This window comes from Cuculus canorus, chromosome 3 (assembly GCF_017976375.1).
Source record: "Cuculus canorus isolate bCucCan1 chromosome 3, bCucCan1.pri, whole genome shotgun sequence".
NCBI classification, from domain to species: domain Eukaryota; kingdom Metazoa; phylum Chordata; class Aves; order Cuculiformes; family Cuculidae; genus Cuculus; species Cuculus canorus.
Window position 1 is genome coordinate 111320666 of NC_071403.1, and position 26331 is coordinate 111346996.

The 26331-nt window shown below is 38.4% G+C and overlaps 1 protein-coding gene across 1 annotated transcript in view; it reads right to left on the reverse strand.

The window, feature by feature from the left end:
- The window catches only part of NOL10 (nucleolar protein 10), a 51045-nt gene extending 28356 nt beyond the window's left edge, over positions 1-22689 (reverse strand). Inside the window, exons 1-13 of the mRNA XM_054063145.1 lie at positions 22540-22689; positions 20871-20916; positions 19984-20082; positions 19153-19230; positions 17338-17375; positions 12983-13119; positions 12165-12230; positions 10693-10753; positions 10113-10198; positions 9720-9798; positions 8309-8458; positions 5932-5998; positions 549-601 (exon numbers count right to left, since the gene is read on the reverse strand). Of these exons, the coding sequence (XP_053919120.1) occupies positions 549-601; positions 5932-5998; positions 8309-8458; positions 9720-9798; positions 10113-10198; positions 10693-10753; positions 12165-12230; positions 12983-13119; positions 17338-17375; positions 19153-19230; positions 19984-20082; positions 20871-20916; positions 22540-22605 (1026 nt within the window). The 5' untranslated portion in view covers positions 22606-22689. The remainder of the gene's footprint in view (positions 1-548; positions 602-5931; positions 5999-8308; positions 8459-9719; positions 9799-10112; positions 10199-10692; positions 10754-12164; positions 12231-12982; positions 13120-17337; positions 17376-19152; positions 19231-19983; positions 20083-20870; positions 20917-22539) is intronic.
- Between the last annotated feature and the right edge of the window lie 3642 nt (positions 22690-26331).

Here is a 26331-nt window from a genome sequence, read left to right on the forward strand (position 1 = left end):
CTGCTGAGATACAACATACAGTTAACCCTTTCAAGTAAAGGGGTTTCTCAAGTGAAAAGCTATAATCCAAGCAGGACATAGAGTAGTAGCTACTGTCAAAAGCCATACTTGAAACCACACAATAACATTTCTTTGTAAGAACAGAGAATAACATTTACTGCTGTGACTATGTCACCATGTACCGCAGTAGTGAAATATTTCACAACAAAGCAAAATCATTATCTTGAAAGTAAGCTATACAGTTCCAATTTATAAATTCTTTTCTGATCAGGCATCAAAACCTTTCCAGCAAAGCTCCGCTTGAATTTCTTACTGCCACTAATGAGCCACTTCCAGAAATAGTAGCAGAAGGCAAGTTACAGGCTGGGGTTTTTTTTAGTAATTCAGCATGTTATGTTAATAAATCGTGCTTAGCTTAAATTTACTTTTTCATGAAAAGCCAGAGAATGAACACATGAATTAACAGAAGCAATTTTCCAACATTACCTGAATGACACCAAACAACTGTGATTTAAGAGCAATATCAGCAACAATTTTGTATTACTTACTGGTATATAATAGATGTTCATTTTAGGGGCTTCATTGGCAGTCATTAGCATTCCTAAAGAGAGATTTCCACATTTAAAAATATTGATCACAAGAGGATAATGCGACTTTTTAATATATTGAGAGAGATATATACTTGATGCATTTAATTCACATGAAATAAAATAAAATTTGTACATAAAATACCTTTCCAGGAAATGAAAAAGAAGATTAAAAACCTGCTGGCACCAAAGAAAAAGAAATAGAACGGCAACTTGAGCATTTGTAGGGAATGAATCCTTCCTGGGTTAGGGGAGGAGTGAAAGCATATTACTTGTAGCTCAAACAGTACGTGTTCTTGTCCTGCAATTGGTACCCATAATAAATTGTGGTGTCAAATGCTAAGGAAAGAAAGGTCTGATAGCAGCAGAGTTAACAAAATTTAGTTTCCTAAATATTCATCCCCTTTCATCCTTTATCTTAACAAGTGTTCAGCACCACTTCCAGTAACACTAAGCCCTGACAACTGCAAGCTGCCAATTTTTATAACAAATTTAAACAGTTCGTTCCATAACGCTATTTCTAACAAATCAAGGTAGTATTATACTTAAAACCTACCTTGTAAACTTGTATTATTAGGTTACTATTCGGTTAGGGTTTTAGTTATTTGTTTTGCTTGTTTTTAAACACACAGCTAGAGCTTAAATGAAGTCATAAATCACAACATGGTTTACAGTTTTATTTGTATCTCAGCTTGGGAAACCAGCACAACAGTTGCTTCTGAACACAAATTGAAACACGGGATGGAGTGGCTTCAAATGCAGTAATATTAGTGATATTAGCCAACAGGGGCAAACGGAAAAGTTGAAATATCTATGAATATTCCTAAGAAACACCATGAATAAGGGTTGCAAATAGTCTGGTTATAAAGAAAACTACTGTAGAAATATTAAAATCTATGTAAAAATCTCCAACTGCCACAAGATTTCATTTAAGTACTAAATGAAAAATACTCTCAATTTCCTTCAACATATGACAGTACTAAGGACATTTGGCACATTTATCTCAATTTTGTCTTGCAAACGTAGCTGATCACCAGATAATAAGAAATTGAATATGAAGAAAAGAGCATTCAAGTTAGATAACATTCTGATCTAAATGTACTGTAACATATGCCACTGAGACTATGAATAATTGGGTCAATTACTACACACCCAGAGGGTAGAAATATAATTTACACCCAACTAGAGGAACGCAATTAACGTGGGTGGAGTAATCCTTCCTACCTAATCCTTTCATTAAAAATACACAGCGCAGCTGGACTTAAAATGTCAGAAAAAAAGGGGGTTTGCTTTGCTGGCAAAGTAAGGGATATGTGAAAGCTTAATCTGCAAATCAAGGCTAAAAGCCATACCTGGAAAGGTTTGCAGGCAATTTAAGGAAAAAGCAAGAATTTATAGTATATATATATATATATATACATATATACATACACACACACAAAAAGTACTATATGTATACCCTACAGTATATAGATTACACGCTCACAGCAAGCTCACTACTGTTTCAAGAGACGAAGAGTTTCTCCATTGAATGAATATGAATCATTAGAGATAAAAGGATAAAAATTAATTCTGCAGGTGCTTCAAAGATGACAGTAAAGGGAAAACCCCCTCTTGAGAGTCTTCCACTAATAATTAAAGGAGGGAAAAGCAGACTTCAGAACAGTACATGGGTGTATACTACAGGGGAAAAAAAAAGAATTTTTTAAAAAAAAGGAACAACTCCGTGGAAGGAATAGTCTACTCCATGAATTTTCATGGTTTCAGCTTGTCAGTTTTAACCAACTTCTATGGGAAGAGAGGCCACACCCTAACAAACTACACAGCAGCCGGGACTGATGACTTTAAAAGAGAAATAAATGAGAACTCTTTTTTTCAGAGAAAAGGTTTTAATGAGACCATCTTTGGAAAGCGGTCTACAACACAGCACCACCAGTTTTAAGGAATGAAAACACAAGTATGAAGTGGTAGTAAATGGGAGCAGCAGTTTTAGAAAAGGCAAATTTTTTACTTTTAAAAATACAATAATTGAAGCTAATTAGGCACTAACTTCTAGGATGAGGGGCAATGGGTATAAACTGGAGAGGGGCGGATTTAGACTAGACATAAGGAAGAATTTCTTCACGGTGAGGGAGGTGAGACACTGGCACAGGCTGCCCAGGGAAGCTGTGGCTGCCCCATCCCTGGAGGTGTTCAAGGCCAGGTTGGATGGGCATTGGGCAGCCTGAGCCAGTGGGAGGTGTCCCTGCCCATGGCAGTGGGGATCAGCTTTAACGTCCCCTCCAACCCAAACTATTCTATGATTCTATGATTTTTTTTTTATACACTGAAAATGCTGTTAAGTTTCATTTATATTGTACAACTTAACTGATGCTGAATCAAGGCTACTCAGTAAGTGGTAAGCCATTTTTCTCCCCAGTCCCATTCTGTGCACGTATGATCAGAGAAAAGAGATTCCTAACTAGTTAAAGAGATCCACTGAGGTTCACCATTATGTAGTTTGATCAAAGATACACAAGGGTTTGCTTCCCATGAAAGGTTGTAATACTGAAGCTGGTTGGTAAAATAATTTAATTTAAAAAAAAAACCAAACCACTGCAATGAAACTCCCACAAAACTACTGAAAAAGAATAATTCACATTATACTGATCCATAATTTACCATAAACATTTTGGAGTGTTTTATGTTACAATGTAGCTTCATCTTTCCAATTACTTTTTTACTTTTTTCATGATTGTGACAATGCTGTGTTAAAATTATTTCCTTATTGCACATGCAGCAAACTTTTGGATGTAAAATAGGGCTGCAACTCATATGAAGTATCAGTTACTTTCTGTAGTTTTAAAACAAAATTTGATTATTACAACGACTGTAGTAAAATTATAAATATAAAATGGAAAAGTAAAATGTCTAGACTTCCTTGACAACAATTTCCCTAAACAAAAGCATTCTAAATGCAGGTTCAGTGACTCCCATTTCATGACATTTTTGCAATTGTTCTCTTCAATGAACCTCCAGGGTGCTCTGGGAATGCTGGGGCAGAATTGACAGCACTGAGCCATAGCTATACTGGTACTTAAATTCTACCTTATTTCTAGCTCTCCACAACTGCAAGTTCCTATCACTGAAAGTATTTCCTTATTCTCAGATGTTCAAACATAATTATCCTTTAAATACTGAATGAGGATGAGGTGGTGCCAAGCATCTGAAATTCTGCAGCAGCAGTATTTATAACGAACACACAAGGCAGCACCTCATACCTTAAGCCCCGTAATTTTCACTACAACGTGTTCTAGTTTCCCCCCCTTTGTCTTTCGTAAAATACAACCTAGTTTTAACGCCACAACAGCTCTTAACAAAAGACGTCAACCTAAAAGACACGGTCAAATAAAGAACGATAAGAAAAGCAGAACTGACTGAAGGAGGAGATGTGGAACACAGGACTGGAATGCACAACCTAGACCACAGACACATGAAAAAGTAACATCCAATAAGCAGCACTAGAGAGATCCATGCATTCCAACATCTATGCTACAAAATTGTTCCTGCAGAGTCTCATGGAAATAATTTCTGCAAAAGCACTTGAGACATATTTACATAACTCACAGGCTACAGAGCATCCCCAACTGAGTAACGTCCATCCTTGTAGATATTCAAACTTTACTGGTTATGACCTGAGTAATCTGATCAGACTTTGAAGTTATATCTAATGTCCAGTTTAGCCCTGCTCTGAGCAGAAAATACACAACCCCACAGGTTTTTTTTCTAACCTAAATTATGTCACTTCTACATTGAAAAATAACTTTTGCTGCACTCCCTATCATGAGCCCTTCCATTATCAATGCTGCGTGGAAGTCAATTCACCCCCGGCTCTCTTTTGGATAAAATCAGTAAGCTCAAAGGTGAAATCTGGATAAAATCCTGATGATAATTCTCTCTGTAGCCACTATGGGTGAGTGAAGATCAGGTTTGTCTGCTTCCACATTGCACAGTCCACACAGTTATTCTCGAATATCCCAAAAGGAACTTGTACATTCAATCAGGGCACACAAGACATGCCTTCAGCACCATGCCATAAGGTCCCTGTTTTGGCAGGCTTCAATTCTTTGCTTGCATTATTTCCTGCACTTTGAAATGGGAAAAAAATATATATGGAACACAAATAAAAATGGTATTGATGCCTTTTTGAGGGCTCGGAAAAACCTAGCACGATTGCTAAGCAGCGAAACACTGGTTTGTTTCAGTGAGGGCTAAACCTGAGCGGCATGGAAGCACGTTACTATTTTCATCAGCAAGGTCCTGCAGGCTTAGTTCTGCTGCTGTGTAAGGTCAAAATTGCCCACCATCTCCGCAAGGATCAGTATTTAAGTGCTCATCTTTAAAAAAAACCCACAAAACCAAAAAGGATGCACTCTTAACTGAAGTTGGCAGAAAAGAAGTTTTAACTCGCTAGAAATCTCAAACTCACTTATCTACAATCTTGAATTTGAGCTGCTACTATGAATCAAAGTCCAAGTCGCTCTGTCTTTTCTGCTACCTCTCTCTAAAGTGATGAAACCATGAGCGTTTGTAATACAGGCAATCTCTGGATCAAGAATTTTTTTCTCTGCTCTCCTACTGGCTCAAAGTTTTATTTAATGTTTTTCAGTACTGGTTTCTATAAATTAAGTAGGCGTCACGTACTAGTTAAGAATTAAGCAACTCAGATCAAGCAGGGAAAACTAAGGCTAGTTGCAATCTGAGGCACAAACAAAGCACACACGCACATACAAGCACAACTTTGTAAAACCTTTATATTCCTAATGTAGAACCTGAAAAATTTGGTTAAAAGTTCTGACCTCTAAACATGATGTTATGAGACACAGTACACCTGAAAACAGTCACAAAAGATGCACTTATGAGTCTACACTTAAAATAAAAGTATTCAGTCTCAGGGAGGGCACGGCAAGTGCTACAGCTAAAATGAGGAAATGTTAAATAGTCGTGTAACCTTGCAGAAAAGAGATTTTTCCTAATTCTAGAAAGCAAGCTCTAACTCCCCTGGGACTTGGCTGAGACAAGAGGCCAAAATCTTATGAAACAGAACACTTCAGATATTTGAAAGGGCAAAAGAGGTCAATCACTCAATAGACAGCACAGCAGCTCCCAACTGCAAAGAGTCTCCGATTTAATACAGATGCAAAGGAAACAATAACACTGACAAGCAACCATTTTTTCCTACTTCTGTCATAAGGAAGAAAGTAGAACAAAATCGTATCACCTAAACAGAAAAAGAAGTCCATAGTTTGGTTTAACACAAGCTTTCCCTTTTGAACTTACTAAGACATTAATATATCTAATGTACCTGAATTTGGATACAGGCAGACATCGTTGATATCATGTTCTGGCTCCATTGAAGTAAATATCTTCCCCTGAAATTGTAGAAAGAAAATAAAATAAGAACTCCAAACAATATAATTAAATTTAGCAAATCTAAACATTAAGAATAGTCATTAGAGAAGCTAAGAAATACGATGGAATAAAGATGGAACAGATTTTGTAGAACAATAAAATGTTATTAAAGTATCTGAGCAGAACACAAGGAACTCAATATTCTGTTTTGTCTCTCATCCAAATTCTTATAAGGAAGCATAATCTACTGGTTATTTAAGACACAGCAATGTACAGCAGCACTTCTAATTTCTCAGCTCAGACTTCTGTGTTGAAAAGATGTGTCAGAGCTGCTCTATTTTACTTCACGCAAAAATGGGGGAGGGGGAAGGTCCATAAGTCCCCAACACATGGCCAAGTATGACCCTCTCTTTGTTTAAGTCTGAATGTGATAGTTTTAAATCAATTTATTTTGGTAAGTATCATTAGATGAAATGATAGATTTGGAGTGGAATCTGACTCTGGAGCTTGGTTCCTCTACCTTGTTCATGTCTACATAAAATGAAATATAGAAATATAGCTCAGCACTTCACCTGTAGTTTATAAACTGAGTATTAAAGAGGTCTAAATATAAAATGAAAGTAGGAAAAGTAGCCAGTGGTACTTAGCTTAGATCAGAATTGAAGTTATAAAGGTTATTTAAGAAAAAGGTAAAAGCAGGAAACAGCATTCTCAAAAAAAAAAAAAAAAATAAGAATTGGAACAGAATCTGAAAAACCCAGACAAAATACAGGTGCTCTTATAAGCCAACACACAATACAGCCAGTAAAGGAAGAATCTAAGAACTGGGCCACAGAACCTGAAGCATGAGAGTACATGCCTACACAGTTCTAAATGCAGGATAGGAACAGAGCAAATTTTGATGCTGTTCCTCTTTTTTCTTTCCCTCCAGCAATCCCACCTACCTTTTTGGGCCCTTCCTTTCCCTCCCAGTTACACGCTGTTACCCCACCCACCTCTGGTCTCTCCCTGATGATTAATAGGAGTCCTCCCCCACCCCAGACAAAAGCCTCATGCTCCACACCCCAAGGCACGTCTCAGCATGGGGCTATTCTGGTATCAAAGCCATATGCTCTCCACCCCACAGTCTGCCTCTGCAGTTGGTTCCCAGCCAGAGATAGTCAGGAACCAGCATCTGGGAGAGGTGGAGCCAGCTGGAACATACTCTAGGAAGGAGTCCAAAGCTATCTTTGCCTTCCAGCAGTAAGAAACCCTCCCTTTTCCCACTGCAGAGGCCACCTGACAAACCTTACAGTGTTTCATTCTCAAAGAGGGAAATATATACACCTAGGAAAAATGGAGAGAGGCCACTGCAGATGTTTTAAATAATAACCGATAATTTATTTGCTCTTTTAAACAATAAAGTAATTGCAGAGGAGCTTACAAAAAACTGCTTGCGATCACAGAAAAAATAAGAGCCTGTTGAAAGTTCATGAAGCAGAACAACAACAGAGAAATGACTGCCTGAAATAGTCAGGAAAAAAGTGCCTCTAAACTACTATAACTGTTCTTGATATGCTTCACTGTAAAGCCAGAAAAGCAAAGATGGTGCATGTTCTTCAGAAGGAATACAATGAATAAACAGAGCCTCTCAAACCAAGTTACAGGAGTATTGCTATGAATCTATGGCGTAATATATTTTGTACAAGCTGCACAGGCGGAAAGATAAGAAAAAGAATATAATGAAAGAAAGCCTTATGAAACTTAGGAGATTTCCACTTCACTCAGAGGTGCAAAAGGCAGGGATGGAGATGCTGTCTATTGCAACATAATCCATTACTACAGCACAGCACACATGAGTATTTGGATCGAGGTATAGTATCTGCTTCAATATTCAAATAGGTAGCTGTGAAAATAAGCACTACCTAATTTTAATAGGTCCAAAACTAACCGATCCACCTTTGAAGTTAGCCCTTCTTTGAACAGGGAATTGGAATGACCATGTTTTCTGTGATGAAAAATCATAATTGGATGTGGTTCAAGCACACGGTGAGAAATACACAAACCAGGGCAATGGCTAAGGTGCTACTTTTATATTTAAATCCTTCTATTGTAAGAAGCACTGTAGGCAGACACGAACAAGCAGCTAAAAAACCACCTGAGACTACATCTTTATACCTGACAGGCTGTTGAAAACCCTCCCAGATATCGGTTTGTTTAGTCAGACAGAACAAAACGCTATGTGAATTAGGACACATTAAAAACTTAACTTTCTACAGTGAATTTCAACTTATTATTCAAGCTGTATGATCCAAAAAATATCTGAATGCAAGCAACATAAAAGCACTTACTGTATCTTTATTCCACATTTTTATGATTCGAGAATCTGCAGAGATAATTAAATCCAATTGATGCTGAAACTGAATTGACTTTATAGGCAGGCCATAGTGGTGATCCTTGACTATTAATGGATTACTAGACCGGAGATCATATAATAAAACCTGGATGAATAAGAAACAGATTAAACTTACAATATCGTAAGATCAAGGGGAAGCCACACATATATCAGATGTTCACTAAAGATTAAACTAAATTTGAGATCTTTTACTTAAATACATGGACAGGGTTTACAGGAAAGAAATAATTCTGAATTCTGAAAATTATTATTATTATTAATTATTATATAATATAATAATAATTAATAATAATAATAATAATTGTATTATTAAGTAAACCCAGTGACAATACATTTTAACCTCAGAATGCTTCAGTCTAGAAAAGTTAAGAGCAAATTTAAGAGCTCACCATCTTTCTAAAGTCTTTTTAATTTCTAGTGAAAAAATTAACTGTTTTCAAGGCTTTTGGCATTCCTTAATTACCAATATTTCACTTTCAGTTTCTTGTGCTGTTCTTACAACATCTAAATTTTCAGACTCCCTTCCCCATTCAGTGAGTATCACTTCCATTCGCTGAAACACCAAAGAACACAGTTTTTTATTTTAAGGCAACAGAGAGTACAGGCTCTGTCTTCCAAAAAAACTGCATTTGTATTTCCAAATTTTCCTCTGGAACTTGAGAAAGACCTTCAACCTTTCACAGGCAAAGCGTGAACGTGAATGAGGAAAAAAAAATTACCCATTTGTTTTATAAAAAAATATAATCTCCAATAAAACTTGCCTGATATATACTAACATTATAACAAATACAACTTTTACATACATATCTTGGTCTTGAACTGTTTTCTAAGCCCACCAAAATACTGATGAAGGCAGAAAAAACCTCCATACTCCATTTTACAAATTGCATGGTAACAACAATAAATGAATCTAAATGAACCCTTACCGAAATACAAGACAATAAAAACAATACTTGAAGGACAATCACTTCTGCTTCGTTAACCACCAACAAGATAAGGGAAAGCATGTATGTTGCTTTGAGATGGTACTGATAGAGGCTCAAAAAGCAGCAACTTTCACACGCTTGACTCTTAAGTCATAAGAAAACGGGAGAAGCTGAAGTTACAGAGTGTAGGTTGTGATGATTTTAAGTGGTCCTTACAGTGTTCTGAACAGCAAGACCATTTAACAAAATTAACTTGCAGTTTAAGAATTACTATTACTACTCTATAATTTATGCTCTTATAAATACTTGTATTATTATATATTTGTACTACATTAAGTGCACTCAATGTATGATAGAGCTGGGCCAGCAATTGCATGAACAGAACCTCCCAAGAACCGCTGTAGATGAAGTTAAGTCTACCTGCCCGGTAGATGTTCCAACAGCCATATTCAAAGCTCCATCAAATTTCAGTGCTGAAATGGACGGCAAACCTTCTATCCTGCAAAGAAGAATGCTTTTAGTTAGACATTCTTAAAAGCTGCGAATAGCTAAGATAATGAATGTAAAATTAATTTACAGATATCACTTAGAAATATCACTTCAAAAAGGTGTATTGTGTACATTCACAACTTGAGGTTTAGCCACTACTACTAAGAAGAGTAACTAAATGACTAAGAAAATCCTTTATTCACAGTAGCAAGGAGAAAAGCAAACCATGGGTAGATCATTTTAATGCAAAGTGGGGTTCATTTGTAAAAGAAAAACTTATGAGAAGACAGTAGAACACACTTGGAAAAAGCAGCCTTTACTCACTCTGTGTCTGCTGTCACACTGTTTAACGCACAGTCCAACAGCCCAACTCGATTTCTAGTTCTAGGATCCCAGCATTCAACTTTACCCTAAACAGTTTAGAAAGTACATTTCAAGCTTATGCAACAGATGTCTGGTATACTGAAAATGTTTAAATAGAATTATGAATTGTCTCACCTATGAATAATTAATCAAACTTCCTAGGTTAACAAGAGTTGTTCTAATAACAGCATATGAGCTCCACACATTTCATCTACATTTTAAAAAAAAAAATCCAATCTGAATGACAATCATTAACACTAAATTTCCAAAGATTAATAAGATACACATGCTAGCTAATTTCTACAGATGGCTACACTGTAAAGCAAGATAACATTTTCTCTCCCATCTGCAAAAGCTCAAGCATCTCAGCAACCAAGGTTGCTCAGAAATTTTATCTGTAAGTCTATCCTCAACATAGAAAACAAGATTAAATTAATTAATTAGGTTCCTGTCATGATTTTTTCTTATCCTCAAGCAAACTAACATAAAAAAAGAAACAAACACTACTGCCCCTTTTTATAAAATGAATGCAAACATTTACCTCAGCCGTCCCCATAGCAAACAAGAAGTGTACGGGATTTATGTCACAGACGTTACTCTCTCTAAAACAAACATAGAAGCAAGTTTAATGATTTCAGAATAATTTAACACATGAACAACTAAAAAGATTTCTGTAATCTTGTACACTATTGCTCAGCCTGGAAAAGCAAAAGCTGGAGGGAGGGCTGGATGGCCATCTAATAGCAGCTGCCCATACTTAAAAGGGTCACACGAAGAATTTGTAGCGATTGAGACAGTGCTCATTACTTGAAACAGGTAAGGTTCCAACTGGATGTAAGGATAATATTTTTAAGCCATGCAGATAACTAACACTGGAATGGGTTGCCCATAGAGGCTGTGGAATTTCCATCTCAGGAGTTTTCAAGACACCCTGGGAAAATTCACCTGAATTCACTGTGACCGTGCGTTCAGCAGGCTCCAAGGTTCTTTCCAAGCTGAATGACTCTCTGTTTCTCTGCCCATACCCACCATCTACCACCAAACCTTTGCTTATTGCTCTGCTCCAATATATTCTTAAATAACTCAATTACATCAAAAGGTGTTCCTGACTACTTATCTTCCGAAGCTTCCATTTCCAACATATTCTAGCGAACAGCCTGTCTTCCTGTCTCTCCCCCAAGTATCCTGTTTCTCAACAAGGCATCCAGGAACCGTGTATTTCACCAACAATTTTTTCAAAGCACAAGTATTTCTCTTCACATCACCCATCCTAGTGCTTTCCAACTTCTACCCCCCACCTCTAAGACTATAACTTATGCAATTCCCCTACTCTCACAACCTTCTCACAACTTCAAGTCTAATCTCTTTAATTCAGATTTTACACAAGACCCTCAGGATTCCTGCTCCAGGATTTTCTGTGATATTTTTTTCGACTGTAATTACGCCTTCCCAAATACTCCCTCATCCATTAAACTCTCCTACCCACTGAGCACCGGTTGTTGCCCACCAGCTAGCCGCGTTATCTAGTCAAGTGTGGTGCTCTCATCTGCTTCTCTCTACATACGGAGCCCAACTCCTGCTCTGGTAGGGTTTTCAAAAGAAAAAGACGAGCTGGAGATACAAAAATTCTCTCTGGGCTACTCCAAGAGCAGAAGGACAAAGACATGCCCGGGAAAGTACATACCCTGTGGGCAGATCTCTATATGAGGGCTAAATTGAGCAATAAAGGTAAGGTTTTAATGATCTTAAGATCAAGTTGCATAATACCTTCTAGAAGTCTACATTAAGCAATTTTAAAATATGCACAAAAGAGAACTCAATTAAAACATAAAAACTAGAACACGGAATTACAGAACATAAAATAAAATGAGGCTCAGATTCTGCATAAGTTCCTTTTCAACTCTCCAACGCATTTGGGCAGTATTCAGATACAGTACTGATGGTGAGCATGCTAGTAGTTTGCCTCCACCTTGTGGAAAGACAGACTAACATCATTCATGACAGATAACTTACGAAGCATCAGTTTGCAGGGAGTTGAGGAACCGTCCTTGTTCCAGATTTAGCCTGTACACTTCAGAACTACAAAGGAAAAGTCCAAAATTACACCTGTCTCTTAAGAATATGTTATAAGTTAAGAATACTGTTATAAGTTAGGAGGAGTTATAAAGATCCTTGTTGACAGCCTAATTTTACAAACAATTTTTAGACTTCATATTGTAATACATGACATGTATTTAGTGTTAAAAATACAGAGAAAAATGTACACGTTCACCAAAGATATTTATTACACTGCAATATCTTACCAATCCCTCTTTTTTTTTCAGGGAAAAGATGCATCAATTCCCTTAAGATCTTGTAATTTCTTATGATTTACATTACTTCTTGAATCACAATGTATTTTGTTTCAAACCCTATAGATCTAATTTTATATTCACTACATCTTCTCACAAACTCAATTATATATTTTATGTGAGTTGATTCATGCTTTAACAGCAACAAAACATCAAACAAGACAGAAAAAGTTCTGTATTTTCCTTTCTTAAATTCTGAACACCTTTTAAAACATATACTGAACTGCATTTTCTGTAAGAAATTTGCAAATACATGATGTACCAGTTTAAGAATCAAAGAAGAAAAATCTTAAAACAGCATGTGAAACTGATATAATCTTAGTCCTCTCATCTTTTCCACTCTTCATAAACTGTCTCCATTATTAATTTGGAAGGAATTGCCATTTCTTCTAATTATTAACTTTTCTTGTATTTTAATATTCATTGTCTTGGAAAACATTGCTAACAAAAGCAAAACAAAATAAAGCACTTAATCAATACCTTGCTCCTACAAAATACAGGTCACACGATGGATAATGGTAAGAGAAATCTCTACCAAATTTTGGTATTCTTGTCTTGTAGTAATGGCCATGTTGCGAATGAAACTCCACAAACCTGCCACACTGCAAGAAGACAATCTGAAAATAAAACAGAAAGAACTGAAACATACAAAAGCAGGTAACGATCTGCTCAACTTGTCCTATAGCGCAAACTCCAGTGATTTTTTTCAAGCTCAAACAGGTTTATCACAACCCATTTAAACCATTTCTACTAAACTGACTTGAGGTGATCTTGTGTAAAACAAGCTGTGGTTGGTAACACTTGGTAGTTGGTGGTGGTAATAATCATGAGAGACGAGGAGTGGAAGGTAAAATCAAAATCAGTGTTCAGACAGTAGATAGCTGCCTCTGTGATGAGAAGAGTATGATCGATTTTAAACTCTTGGGTAACTTTTTACAGGCACTGGAGAGTTATTAAATCTGGGACGCTTTTCTGCCTGATTTCCTGCAAGTGTCTGATAGTCTTCCTCATCTAGGGGAGAAAGGATGAGCAACCACAGATGCTTCCCACAGCATCTGCATTGTTTTCAATGTTGTCTGGGTTTCAATCTAAGTTAATTTACTCACGATAAGAGCAAGAAGCTCCAACAGCCTTGAAAATCTAATATTTTTGTTGGACTTTTTGCAGCTCCAGATATGAGCATTACTTTGATTCCTCAGTATTTTGATTCTACTAGTGCTTTAGCGTTCTCACTAGCCACATAAAGTGCTTTATTAATAAAGATTAAATGAATATTCACAAGAATCTCTGCGATACTCTGCAAGTGACTTTGAAACCAGGAGTATGATAGTCATCTCGGTGTTACGCTGCACCAAAATTAACACCTGTACTTCTTTCAGACACCAGACCAGTTAATTTCTTTCAGGTACAACACCATGCAGACACCAATATGTTCATAGGTACCAAGCACATGTACTGTGTGTCCTGACACACGGCAGGGTTCCAATAAATGACACCAACGACCGCTGTGCATTTTTTGCTTGCCAACACTGTTTTTTTCTGAAACTTAGACATACAAGTCAGTCCTGGAAGAGCCCACAGAAGGCATTACCAGAAGGCTACGATCTATACTAGTACACAAAATAGGTCAGAACCTGCCCCTACAATCCTGATGGCAAGTTAACATGGCACAACTCATATCCATACAACGGAATTCCACCCACTCCAAACAGAGACGTCATCATCTCCACCATCCCTTACGCTCACGCTGTACCTCAAACCATGTCCAGGCACTGTGTGATGGAGTTTGGCCTGGCCCAAAATCATGCCACAATGCATGCGAACAACTAAATTATACGGATAATCACAGGCTAAGTTTTGGCTCTGAGCCTCATCTCTATATAGCTTAGATTAGAGAAGTGTTAGTTTAGCTTAGATAAAGTCCATGCATCTTCTAAGAGCATGTAAAAAAAAGAAGATTTTAAGTTTTCTAGTGCTAGCCTACATTGATAGCAACTCCACTAAAGGTGAGAAGCTCAAGAAAGGTGAGGTACAAAAGTTACTTTTTAATTTGTCGCCTTTATTTTTATAACTGCATATTCTTCTCTTACGAGACATGGTGAAAGTACTGACCTGGGCTTGTACTTCATGCCTATTTATCATTAAGTCCCTCCTTAGTTATGCATTTTCTTATATCAAACCCCCTAGTGTTTGAACTTTTAGTTATGGACTCGCTCATCTTAGTCCAAGACCAAGTAGAGCATCATGTTTCAGAAGTGTAACTACGGTTTCACACCAGATTACAAATGCAGCTGTACAACTGATGTTATACAATGATGTTTTTCATATACATCCCAATCAATCCTTTGTGTGCCCAGCACCTTTATGCTTTTAACTGGAGGTTTACCAGCAAAGCTCTTCACTTATCTGTTTGAATCAATGCCCAGATCAAATATTTTCTATATCATCATTACAAAAGAATAAATGTCAGCATCTTCATGCAGTACAGACGCTCAATAAACTATGAGAGGAACACAAACAGCATTTAAATTAAAAATATCTTACTTAACTACAAGTAAGCCATCAAAAACCTGTTACCAGGAAGACAGATGATGTAGTCTGCTTTCAAGGAGAAAAGTGAATTTTCTTCTCACCTAATCTATCCAAAAAGAATTTAGAAAGTTTTTTGATAGTTGCCAAAGCAACCAAATAATCTAATGATCGACTTACCTCTAATATTTTTTTATTTTAAGATAAATTTCTGCAATATTTGACCTAAAGACACTTGTGTCCTCTTTTGCCAGCAGTGCATGCAACTCACTATAAATAATCTTTGTCCTTCCTTCATCCTAAATTAATTTTGGTCACTAACAGAAAACTACCATCTCAGGGTAGCAAAAGTGTAGCCACCCACACATGGCAAAAATAAGCAGAAATGTGTCTTTTTGCAAAAAAACCTGAAAAAAAACCCAGGACATCACTCTCTTCTAAGCCTGAAACTTATTCCAAGCCTAAACCTTTTAAGTGTGAAACACAGGAGAGCACAAAAGTGAAACTGGCCTTATGGATACCAACAGGAGTGAAAGCCAACAGTGTGCTTTCACTGTGGAAATCCTCAAAGCCTAAAAAACGACCTTTTGAGGATAGCAGAAGCAGACGGGGAGAAGATATTTTGTCTGCGCTACTACAGCATGAGGGGTTGGGCTCACCAATACAAGAGGGATGCAGAGAACATTGAGAGGGCTACCGAGATAGACAACGGGCAGAACGCAAAATGTACAAAGAAAGGTTGGAAGAGTCTTAGCTTGTTTGGTCAGGCAAAGAGCACCCTGCATGACAACCTAATAGCAGCCAGCAACTGAAGTGCGGTTACAAAAATGACAGAAGTCAAATTCTTTGTTGTAGCAACAGTGAATATTTCAGCTTTTCCTGGGCAGGTTGGAGAATTTTTTTACATTGAGGTAGTGCAGCACTGCAACAATATATTCAGTGAAACTGTAGGACCCCCAAGCATGCAGTTTTTAACAGCCCAATTCAAGCATCAGATGATGGCTGAAAGTCCCCTTCCAATCAATATTTTTATGATTCTATGCATTTCAAGGGTAATTTCTCCAATACTGTTCCATCTTTATAACACATTATAATGTTTTGACAACTCCTTAAAATTAGTTTGCTTTCTAATGATTTGGTAAGTTTTAGGAATATAGAATTAAAAATAAGGTTGCATTAAGTTGTGAAGGTAGCGCTTCAGTCTGAAGTATAGTACCAATTTCAGCTGAACACACACACACACAACATTAGTGTTCATAACCACTCAGAAACGTATTTGTGAACACAATGTGTTCCTCAGTCTCCCAAATAACTGCTTGGTCTATATAATCAGAAACATTCTGCCACCGGCAGCCAAGCAGGAGGCTACTGTATCAGTCACCTTCTGCTACTTGAATTCATGCACATCCTTGGAAATCTCACAAGGGAAAAATATTTGAAAAGACTAAAGCTAGAAGGCTAGATGATACCATCTCTGATCAAACAAATATTTGTTAAAGGAAACCTATGCTGAAAATGCTAAAGTTTTTTCTCAAAAAAAATTTAACATTTAACTAAAAAAAAATAAAATTACTTGTCTTAATGAAATCAGCAAAATCATATGCTTAAATTTCATATTTAATTTTGAACATAACACTTCGATGAATCAGCATAGCACAGCTTACAGAAAAAGGTAACATCTTTTATTACACCAGCTGCTGCAGCTGCAGGAAGCAGATGAGCTTTCAAGGACAAACACTTTTCAAGGTGCTAAACAGAATTAAAAGCTCTAACTCTACTGGGCCTGCAAAAGGGCTGATGGTCTTAAGAACTCAACTGTTCCCTCCAGGTACAGCACTTCATGGGGACGAAAAAAGACATTACTTCCTTCCACAATTTTTGCCTCATTCATATGCTTATAGCCATCATGGCTACAACACTGAAAAATCAGGCTACCATCTATAGCTCTCCCACCTCTCAAGCATTGTGTATCACTGACCACAAGGGATCGTGACTAAATGTTATCCTAGAAAGAACAACCAGTTCCATTTCTCACACTGTCTGTAGGATAGATCATTACCCGAAGTTTTTCTCTTTTACAGACAATGAGACTTAAGAGTAGTAGGAGAAATTAAAACACAGAGACAAAGAAAATAAACAATATTTGAAGGTACAAAAAAAACTGTTCATCCTGTTTGCTCTTCTGAAAAAGACTTCTCTGTTCCAAAAGCTGTGTTGATTGACTGCGTTTTACTATATATGAAAATGCATTTTAATATACATATTAAACAATTTTTTTCATTTTACATTGAGAACATTAAACATACCTTTGAGTAATCATCTGATAAAATCTCAAACGTAACCACTAGAGGAGAGAGAAGAGAATTTTAAGTCAACTAAGTAAGCAAACTTATTTGCAAACATTGGCATAAATCCCGAAAGCATTTACACTCATGCTAACCTTTAGTCATATAAGTATTCCCCACGTGTCAATGCATAATGCAGGCATTGTGATAAAATCTTTAATTATATAACTCTATTTGCAAAATAGTAAGTAGTTTTCTAAAACTTTAGAAACATATGAAGCATCTTGTAATCTTTTTATCGTTCTTGTACACCTGACATGTCTCTCAACACAGTGTTCAACCATGTATTTATTGGCTCGGGGAAGGTCTAATCAAATAAGTTTCCAGTGAGTGTGTGGTCTGCCTTTGGTAATCTGTCAATGATGATAAACAACGATGCGAGTTTGGCTCTGCTACGCACAAACTTGCACACGTGATCTTTTTAAGGGGTCAGCACTTCCACAGAGAAATTTTACAGGCTCAAAAAACCCACAAATTTGACACTGCAATATGCTGCTGTACACTGCAACATATTGAACTTTGCCTAAATGAGCTGGGTTGGGAACATAGGGAGTAGCTGCTTCAGCTAAATTGGTTCAATTTAAATTAGGCAGCTCATTTAAAGTTACCTGAAGTGACTCTATGCTACTTTTCAAATTAAACATATTTTCACAGTATAGTAAGATGCCAGTTCAAGAAAAAAGTACTTTAAGCTTTAATTATCAGCAAGCATTTACTACTACAATGACTCATACACTTCTAAAGCGAGTCTTACTCTTGCCATACCTTGCTCTCCTCAGCCTCTCTGAACCCCGACCCTTACCACCTACTCTCTTACTATGTCGTAGTGCTGTCCCTTCATCCTACATGACTCCTTGTAGTCCTGAGGCATGGCCTAGAGAAACACAACTGAACTCTAATCCCCTTTTCCTGACCTAATTCAGTAGTTCTCAATTTTCATTTTTCACCTCACTTTCCCAGACATTACAGTTACATCGGTTTCATTCTTCTGTAACAATTTAGGACTTTGGCCACTCTATGCTCATTCCCTCACTGCTTTGGTCACCTCAACGTTCCAGTTTTCAACCACCAGTCTTCTAATACCCCAGCCTTTTGACAAAAAACAAACCAAAACAGAAGCACCCACACACCATTCCTGAAATCTATACACTCTAAAACTCAAAACCATAGCAGCTCTAATCTCCTTCCCTAGCCTAACTGCCAGCAGATTCTTCCTTTCCCCTTGTCTAGATGCCTTCTTACTTTCCTCACCATAGTTGTTCTACTTCCAAATTAGTAGCAAATAAGCTGTAATTAGAGCCTTGGCCATGCTACCGCCTATCCCTAAGTACCCTGCTTCCAAGAAAACAAACAAACTAACCCACTCTCAGGGAATTTACTCCATAACTCACCTCCTGAGCTTGGGCTTCAGTGGGAAATGGTGAGAACTCATTTCAGTTAACGATGGTGCACTCTCCTACCTTACAGCTCCACAGAAGAGGAAAGGAGGGAGAACTGACAGCCATTGTATGCACACAGCATTCCCCAAACCAAGCACAGCCTTCAGGCACGTTCACTCTCTGAGCCCTGCACTTACTGCCTCAAGGTGTATCTTACATTCCTTACATCGCTCTGTGTGACAAAAGAACTTTGAAGGCAGGAGAAAGGGGAATAAATGCAAGAAATGAAGACCACATGACCTTTTCCCCTCAGCACAGGAAGGGTAATTTCTACTTGAGTCCAACCTCAATTATATACAAAAGATATTACATACCAACAGCCACAGCTTATACTAACCTTCAGAATCTAAGCATCTTTCAAATTTCTGGGATAACTGATAGGTATCATAGCAGCGGATCCTTGGCTTATAAGTTCCTGAAAGAACAATTCGATCTTTAACATAAAAATTAAACAAAAAGATAACATAACGGCATTTTTTTTAAAAAAATATAACGTGTTACATATACAAGCTTCACTACATTTCAACTCTAAGTATTCTGATCTCAAAGTCTTTGTGACTGGAAAAACATGCCCCTTAGTAAGATAACCTTATGGCCTGTTTTTTGGTGCCTGAAAGCATCCTACTTGTATGTAAGTTCTTCTGATTATCAGATACATCATACAGAACTTAAAATCTTCCAGCAACTCTGAAAGACCAAGTCTCATTATGCTATTAATACCTACTAAAGTATTCATGTTGGGATCCTGCTTTGACAGTTACAAAATGTAGCATTATCCTCTACCGTTTAAAACAATACTCAAACAATGATGTTCAGAAGTTATTTAAAGCAAATTTATGTATACACAATAAAAACAAAATAATTTTTAACTGTACTATAAACAGTTTGGTTTTCAACTGTATTACAAACTCCCTCATGGCAGGGGGGTTGGACAAGTTGATCTTCAAAAGTCCCTTCCAATCCAAGCCATTCTATGAGTCCAAGAACATCTGTATTCTAAAAAGAATCATTTCACAATAACAGTATAGAGACAGCCACTCTATCTCATCTAAAGATTAAGCTCCCAAAACTCTGTTCATTTAAAAATGAACTCTTATCAATTCTACCTGAAACCGAGACTTTTGAGTACTTTTGGCCTCTGCTACAGAGAGACGCTTTGTTAACTCACCAGCTGCCATAACATACTGCCCATCTCTCGATACCTTAATCTTTGTGCAAACTGTGGGCATTTCAAAGTCTTGAATAAGTTCAATTCTTCTTCTGATATCTGTAAAGTAAGAAAAAAAAAGGCATTATTTTTTAGAGGTTGCTCTATTCTATCAGCCCAAAAAATGTAATTGTTTCTTAAGGAATCAGGTTGAGTTAATTGAATATAGGGAATATCTTTCAAACTGTTTTAAAATATAAAACCCTTCTAAGAATAATTAACAAATGTTATAAGTAGATTAATACATTCTGTTAACCCTGGCTGCCTCCACACAAAATAAATGCTTATCCTGAGGTGGTAACAATGTAACAAATAATCATATAATGTAATAGCAACTATTTATCTCATAGTTTATACTACTAAAACCCTGTATAACACATTCCATCCTTCTGCTAACTCTATGCATTTTGGGGATTGATTGGGATTTTTATACAACACTACTTATGGTATGTAAACTGCCATATTTTATTTTGGATAACAAGTTTAGGCTAAAACAATGATGTTCTTGTACTCTAAGATGAAAGTAATACACACAGAAGAGCTTATAGTTAAACTTTATCATAAGTGATATGTGGAATTCATCTGCCATGTTTCTTTACAATCTACAACCCAATATTTAATGCCTGAGATTTAAGGCAATATTGGTAATATTCTACTGCTACAAAGCTGCATAGACAGTTAGGTGTGGCCTTCTAACCATAACTATTTGTAACTTTAATTCTGTAGTTTTTAAAACATGAGCTATGCGCAACTTCCTTATATCAGTTCCTAAAGTGTTTCCTTCTGGACCTGCGCGCTGTAGATGTGCAGCCGAGTATCGCCAAGGACGCTGTGATGGGAAAACTCACCCACATCTTTTTTCTGTAAAGCTCTTTTCTTTCTGTCCGAGAGCCACTGCAAGGAAATACATAGATCAGTCTTCAGCCTGCTACTCATAAAGGAACCAGAGAAGTCGGGAACTATATAGAATCATAGAATCACCAGGTTGGAAAGGACCCACTGGATCATCAAGTCCAACCATTCCTAACACTCCCTTAAACCATGTCCCTCAGCACTTCATCAACCCGTTCCTTAATCACCTCCAGGGAAGGCGACTCCACCACCTCCCTGGGCAGCCTCTGCCAGTGCCCAATGACCATATAAGACATCGAAGCCGTTAATTCTTTTTTGCTTGATTTTTTGTTTTAAATTTTCACTGGTCAGTTTAACCATTCCACATCACAGGAACTATATTATGAAGTTGTGGGTTTAAGTGTCAGTTCAGCCATTCAGCACCATGAAAACATACAAAGTCGTGGGTTTTAAGGGTTAGTTTAACAATTCCTCACCACAAAAACTGTAATATAAAGACATGGGGTTTAAGGGTGAATTCAACTGTTCTGCAACATGAAAACTTACGAAGTGGTGGGGTTTAAGGGTCAATTTAACCACCCCTTACCATGAAAACTCAGAAAATCATGTTTTATGGGTCAGTTTAACAATTCCTCACCACAAAAAACTATAGTATAAAGTTGTGTGGTTTAAAGGTCAGTGTAACCATTCCTCACCACGAAACTTACAAATGTGTAAGTTTTAAAGGTCAGTTTCACCACTCCTCCCCACTAAAATTGACAAAGTTTTGGGTTTTAAAGGTCAGTTTAACCATTCCTCACCACTAAAGTTTACAAAATTGTGTTTTATGGGTTAATTTAACCATTCCACACCATGAAAACCTACAAATCTGTGAACTTTAAGGGTCAGTTTAACCATTCTTCCCCACTAAAATTTACAAACTTTTGGGTTTTAAGGGTCAGTTTAACCATTCTTCCCCACTAATGTTAACAAAATTGTGTTTTATGGGTCAATTTAACCATTCCTCACCATGAAAAGCTACAAATCTGTGAACTTTAAGGGTCAGTTTAACCATTCCTCACTACTAAAGTTTACCAAATCCTGTTTTATGTGTCAATTTAACCATTCCTCACAACGAAAACTTACAAACTTTTGAGTTTTAAGAGTCAGTTTAACCATTCTTCCCCACTAAAGTTAACAAATTGTGGTTTATGGGTCAATTTAACCATTCCTCACAACAAAAACTTACAAACTTTTGAGGTTTAAGGGTCAGTTTAACCATTCCTCACCATGAAAAGCTACAAATCTGTGAACTTTAAGGGTCAGTTTAACCATTCTTCCCCACTAAAACTGACAAAGTTTTGGGTTTTAAGGGTCAGTTTAACCATTCCTCACCACTAAAGTTTACAAAATCCTGTTTTACGGGTCAATTTAACCATTCCTCACCACGAAAACTTACAAACCTTTGGGGTTTAAGGGTCCGTTTAACCATTCCACACCATGAAAACCCCAGAAGTCGTGCACTGAAGGGTCAGTTTAACCATTCCTCACCACGAAGCCCCCCAAGCCGTGGGTCCGCCGGGCCTGGGCGGCAGCAGCCGCGCACTCTGAGCTGCTCCCGCTCGAACGGCACTTTCGGTGTGACCCCCCCCCGCGGTGCGCCCGGAGCCCGGGCCGCCCCCTCACCTCCGGGAGGCTCCTGCCGGCGCTCAGGCTGTAGATCTTCACCTCGTTGAGGCTGGAGACCTGCATGGCCGCCGCTCTGCCCGCCTCTTCCGGGGCGGGGGGGGAAGCGGATGGTGCGGAGCTTCCGAACGCCGCGGGGCGGCCCCGGGAGAGGGAGGGGAGGGGATGGGGCGGGATGGGAGGGGAGGGGATGGGATGGGACGGGAAGGAATGGGAGGAGAGGGGACTTGATGGGATGGAATGGGATGGGATGGGATGGGATGGGATGGGATGGAATGGGATGGGACGGGACGGAATGGGAGGAGAGGGGACGGGATGGGTGGGATGGGATGGGACAGGAGGAGATGGGATGGGACGGGATGGGACGGGATGGGATGGGATGAGATGGGATGGGATGGGATGGGATGGGATGGGATGGGATGGGATGGGACGGAATGGGAAGAGAGGGGACGGGATGGGATGGGTGGGATGGGATGGGTGGGATGGGGTAGGATGGGAGGAGATGGGATGGGATGGGATGGGATGGGATGGGATGGGATGGGATGGGATGGGACGGAATGGGAAGAGAGGGGACGGGATGGGATGGGTGGGATGGGGCGGGATGGGAGGAGAGGGGATGGGATGTGTGGGATGGGAGGAGATGGGATGGGATGGGAGGAGATGGGATGGGGTGGGATGGGACGGGGTGGGATAGTACGGGATGGGATGGGAAGAGATGGGACTGGACGGGATGGGAGTGGATGTGAAGGGATGGGATGGGGTAGGATAGAACGAGATGGAACGGGATGGGATGAAATGGGAGCAGACTGTCTCGTACGCGGGGGCAGGGGAAGCCCACAGCAGCATCCCTGCCTGCGGTGGCAGCTCTGGTCCCCTCCTTCCCCCAGGAAAGTGATACAAGAAGTAGATACTATTATAAAAAGTGGAATACTTTGATTTAAGCTAAGGTAAAGTTTCATTTAAGTAACTGTGTTCTTTGAAAGTAGAAGTTCAAGTACAAAGTTCAAGTATAATTGTTGTCTTACGCTTAGTCAGAAAATGTCCATTTTCAAGACTGAACAGTGAGTTAACATCAAGTTTATTCTGAAACTGAAGAAAACTGCAACAGAAGCTTTTTCATAAGTCTTCCCTGGGTGATATACTCCAACAGTGGTGATGCCAACATCATGACTAGAAAGGACTCTATTCTAGTCCGTATTAGAGTGTGTTGTAGCTCAGATTCATGGGAGATTAACGCATCTAAATATAAGTGTCTATGTGGATGCTAGATGTTTAAGCTCCCATTTCAGAGAGCTAAGGCTTCACTTGCTTAAATGTAGGTTGTCTAGTGGCATTTGAGATGTCGTATGGTATCCAGGACACCTAGGTGGGGCTTACACAAGATCTATGGAAAACCCATGCCCTCCTGGAGGTCAGGCAGGATGTGCAAGAAGTCCGTCTTGAGTCACACTAGAAGCTCAGACAGCTGAGTCTCATCCCAAGTAGATGCAGTTAATGAACCCTGAGGAGCAATATAGCGCTGTAGCCACAAGGTGTCTTCTTTGGGGTGAACGCAATCATTTCTAGGTTTCACTGTCTAATTACTTAGCCCACCACTAGCTAATAACAGACTGAATTTGTGTGTCCACACATAGAGGCTTTGTGCGGTTAAGGACGCCTTAAAGAATCCCAGACATCCAGAGAGGGTTGGTTGGTGCAACGCTAGATATGCAGAAGACCAGTGTCATCCTGGAAAAGCAGCTGAAGGCAAGAAAGGATGCTGCAAGGACACCTCAAAAGACACTGGGCAGAGCCAGGGGGACTGAACCCACAAAGAATTCCTTGAGGTATAAAACTGGAGATTCTTATAGGCTGGAGAATTATATTACTGTCTTTAGGTGAGACTGCCCAAGGATACCTGACCCTCTTGTCTATACTATAATTTAAATACATTGCTATGATAATAATAAACCACATGGGAGTAGGAAATATGACTTTGCAAGATTTTTTTTTAAGCCAAGGAATAAAACCTCCCACATTACTGGAAGACTAAACAAGTAATTCATGTAACAGATGTATAAATTGTTTCATGAGAAACTATAGCCACTTAGTTGTTGTTTGGCAAGCTTCAAATGTGTGCTTTCCCATTAGTATCGACGTCATAATTGTCTAGGTGGTTAATTTTGGTTATTTATCAGAGAAATTTACATTGGGAGGTACTTCAGTGCTCTTAGTTACTGTTTGGAGGCAGAGTTTTGCTCCTTGGTGTGACATCTGAAGAAGTATTCATAAACACAGAGTGAGGCAAAGCCACAGAAAGGTTCAGTGCATTGATGGGTCAAAAGGAGCAGAAAGACGCATGATGATCACGAGGGGATTAGGCAGCTTTGAGATCACATGGCATGATGCACAGCACCAGCCAGGGAAATGGCAGGGGAGGCGAAAGCTGTCATAGCTCTGTTACTGCCAGAGTGTGCCATGCACTCTCCATATCCCATGGCATGTGGTGCTCCATGTGCCTTCCCTCCTCCACCTTCTCTGCTGCTTCATCCAGCCTGAAAACATGTATAATGGGAGAGAAAAAAAATGTTTTAAAACTCGCAGTAAAACCTGAAAATGTAATAATAGAAAATATTCAAGAAGACATTGCTTAGGCATTAATATTGTGTTTCTTTGATAATTTTCTATTAAAACAATAGGTAGCAAAATATTTTCTGCTTTAATAAAAGTAACCAAAGCAAAAAAAATAGAAACAGAAAAGTGACATTACTGCAATTAAAAAGCTTAGGAAGGAAAGAACATGTATTGTATAATCTAGAAATCTGATGACCCTTCTGCTTGGGTTTTACCTTTTTCACTACAGTATCCATGCGTACATCCCCAATAGCTAGCACCACTGCAGCAAATAACATTTCTCATCTGTTAGTATTAGAGAAAACTGACACAATTCTAGATGTAAGAAGCTTATGAGATCGTAACTTTTGTAAAAGTAATCATGTAAATTATTTCTGTGGCTTGAGACTGCAGCAAGGATCAGATGCAAATTCTGTAGTGGGTCTGAGGTGGGAAAAAACTGCCTTATCAAACTGATGAGGTTTGCTGTACCTTCCAGACCACTAGTCCGTGGGTAGGAATGTATGATCTACATATTCGAATGTCAGCTAAGTCTGTTTTCATAATTAAAATCTATAGTCTAAAGAAGCAAAAAAAATGGCAGATAAGACAATTACCACTATTTCTGTGAATGCCATCCAGACATAGTTTTTTGTATAACTTCTGAGAAGTCCTTTGTTGTGCTCTAAGGGACACTATGACTGAAGAGAAGTAGAGTAATCACAGTTATGAACACTGAATATTTAATTAGCCTAGAAAATTAAAAAAAAAAAAAACAACATGAACAAGCAATAAAAATCATAGAGTGTTTACTTCAGCCACAGATCTTCTCAGTGTCGTTTTCTGGAGAGCTTTCAGTACAGACTCTCTTCCTCTGCATGTTTTGCCTTTTTATAGATCACTAAAAATGTTAAAGAGAAGCAAAGGAAAATGAATCCTTGGCGAATCTAAAGAGCCTACAAATTCAGATTCTAAAATCCTTGACCTGTGTGTTAGGTACCTAAAGCATGATTTAGATGGAGCAGTCCAAATCTAAGACTTGGATGTCTTTTATCAGCTGCTTCTGCCTAATGCTGGAGATACTTAAACTTGTTAGGGATCTTCATTTAAAGTTCTTGGAGGTGTCATGAGGTCTCCTTCTGTGCATGACCAGTCCTTCCTAGTCCGGGCAACTCAAACTCTCTCAGTTTAGGACAGATC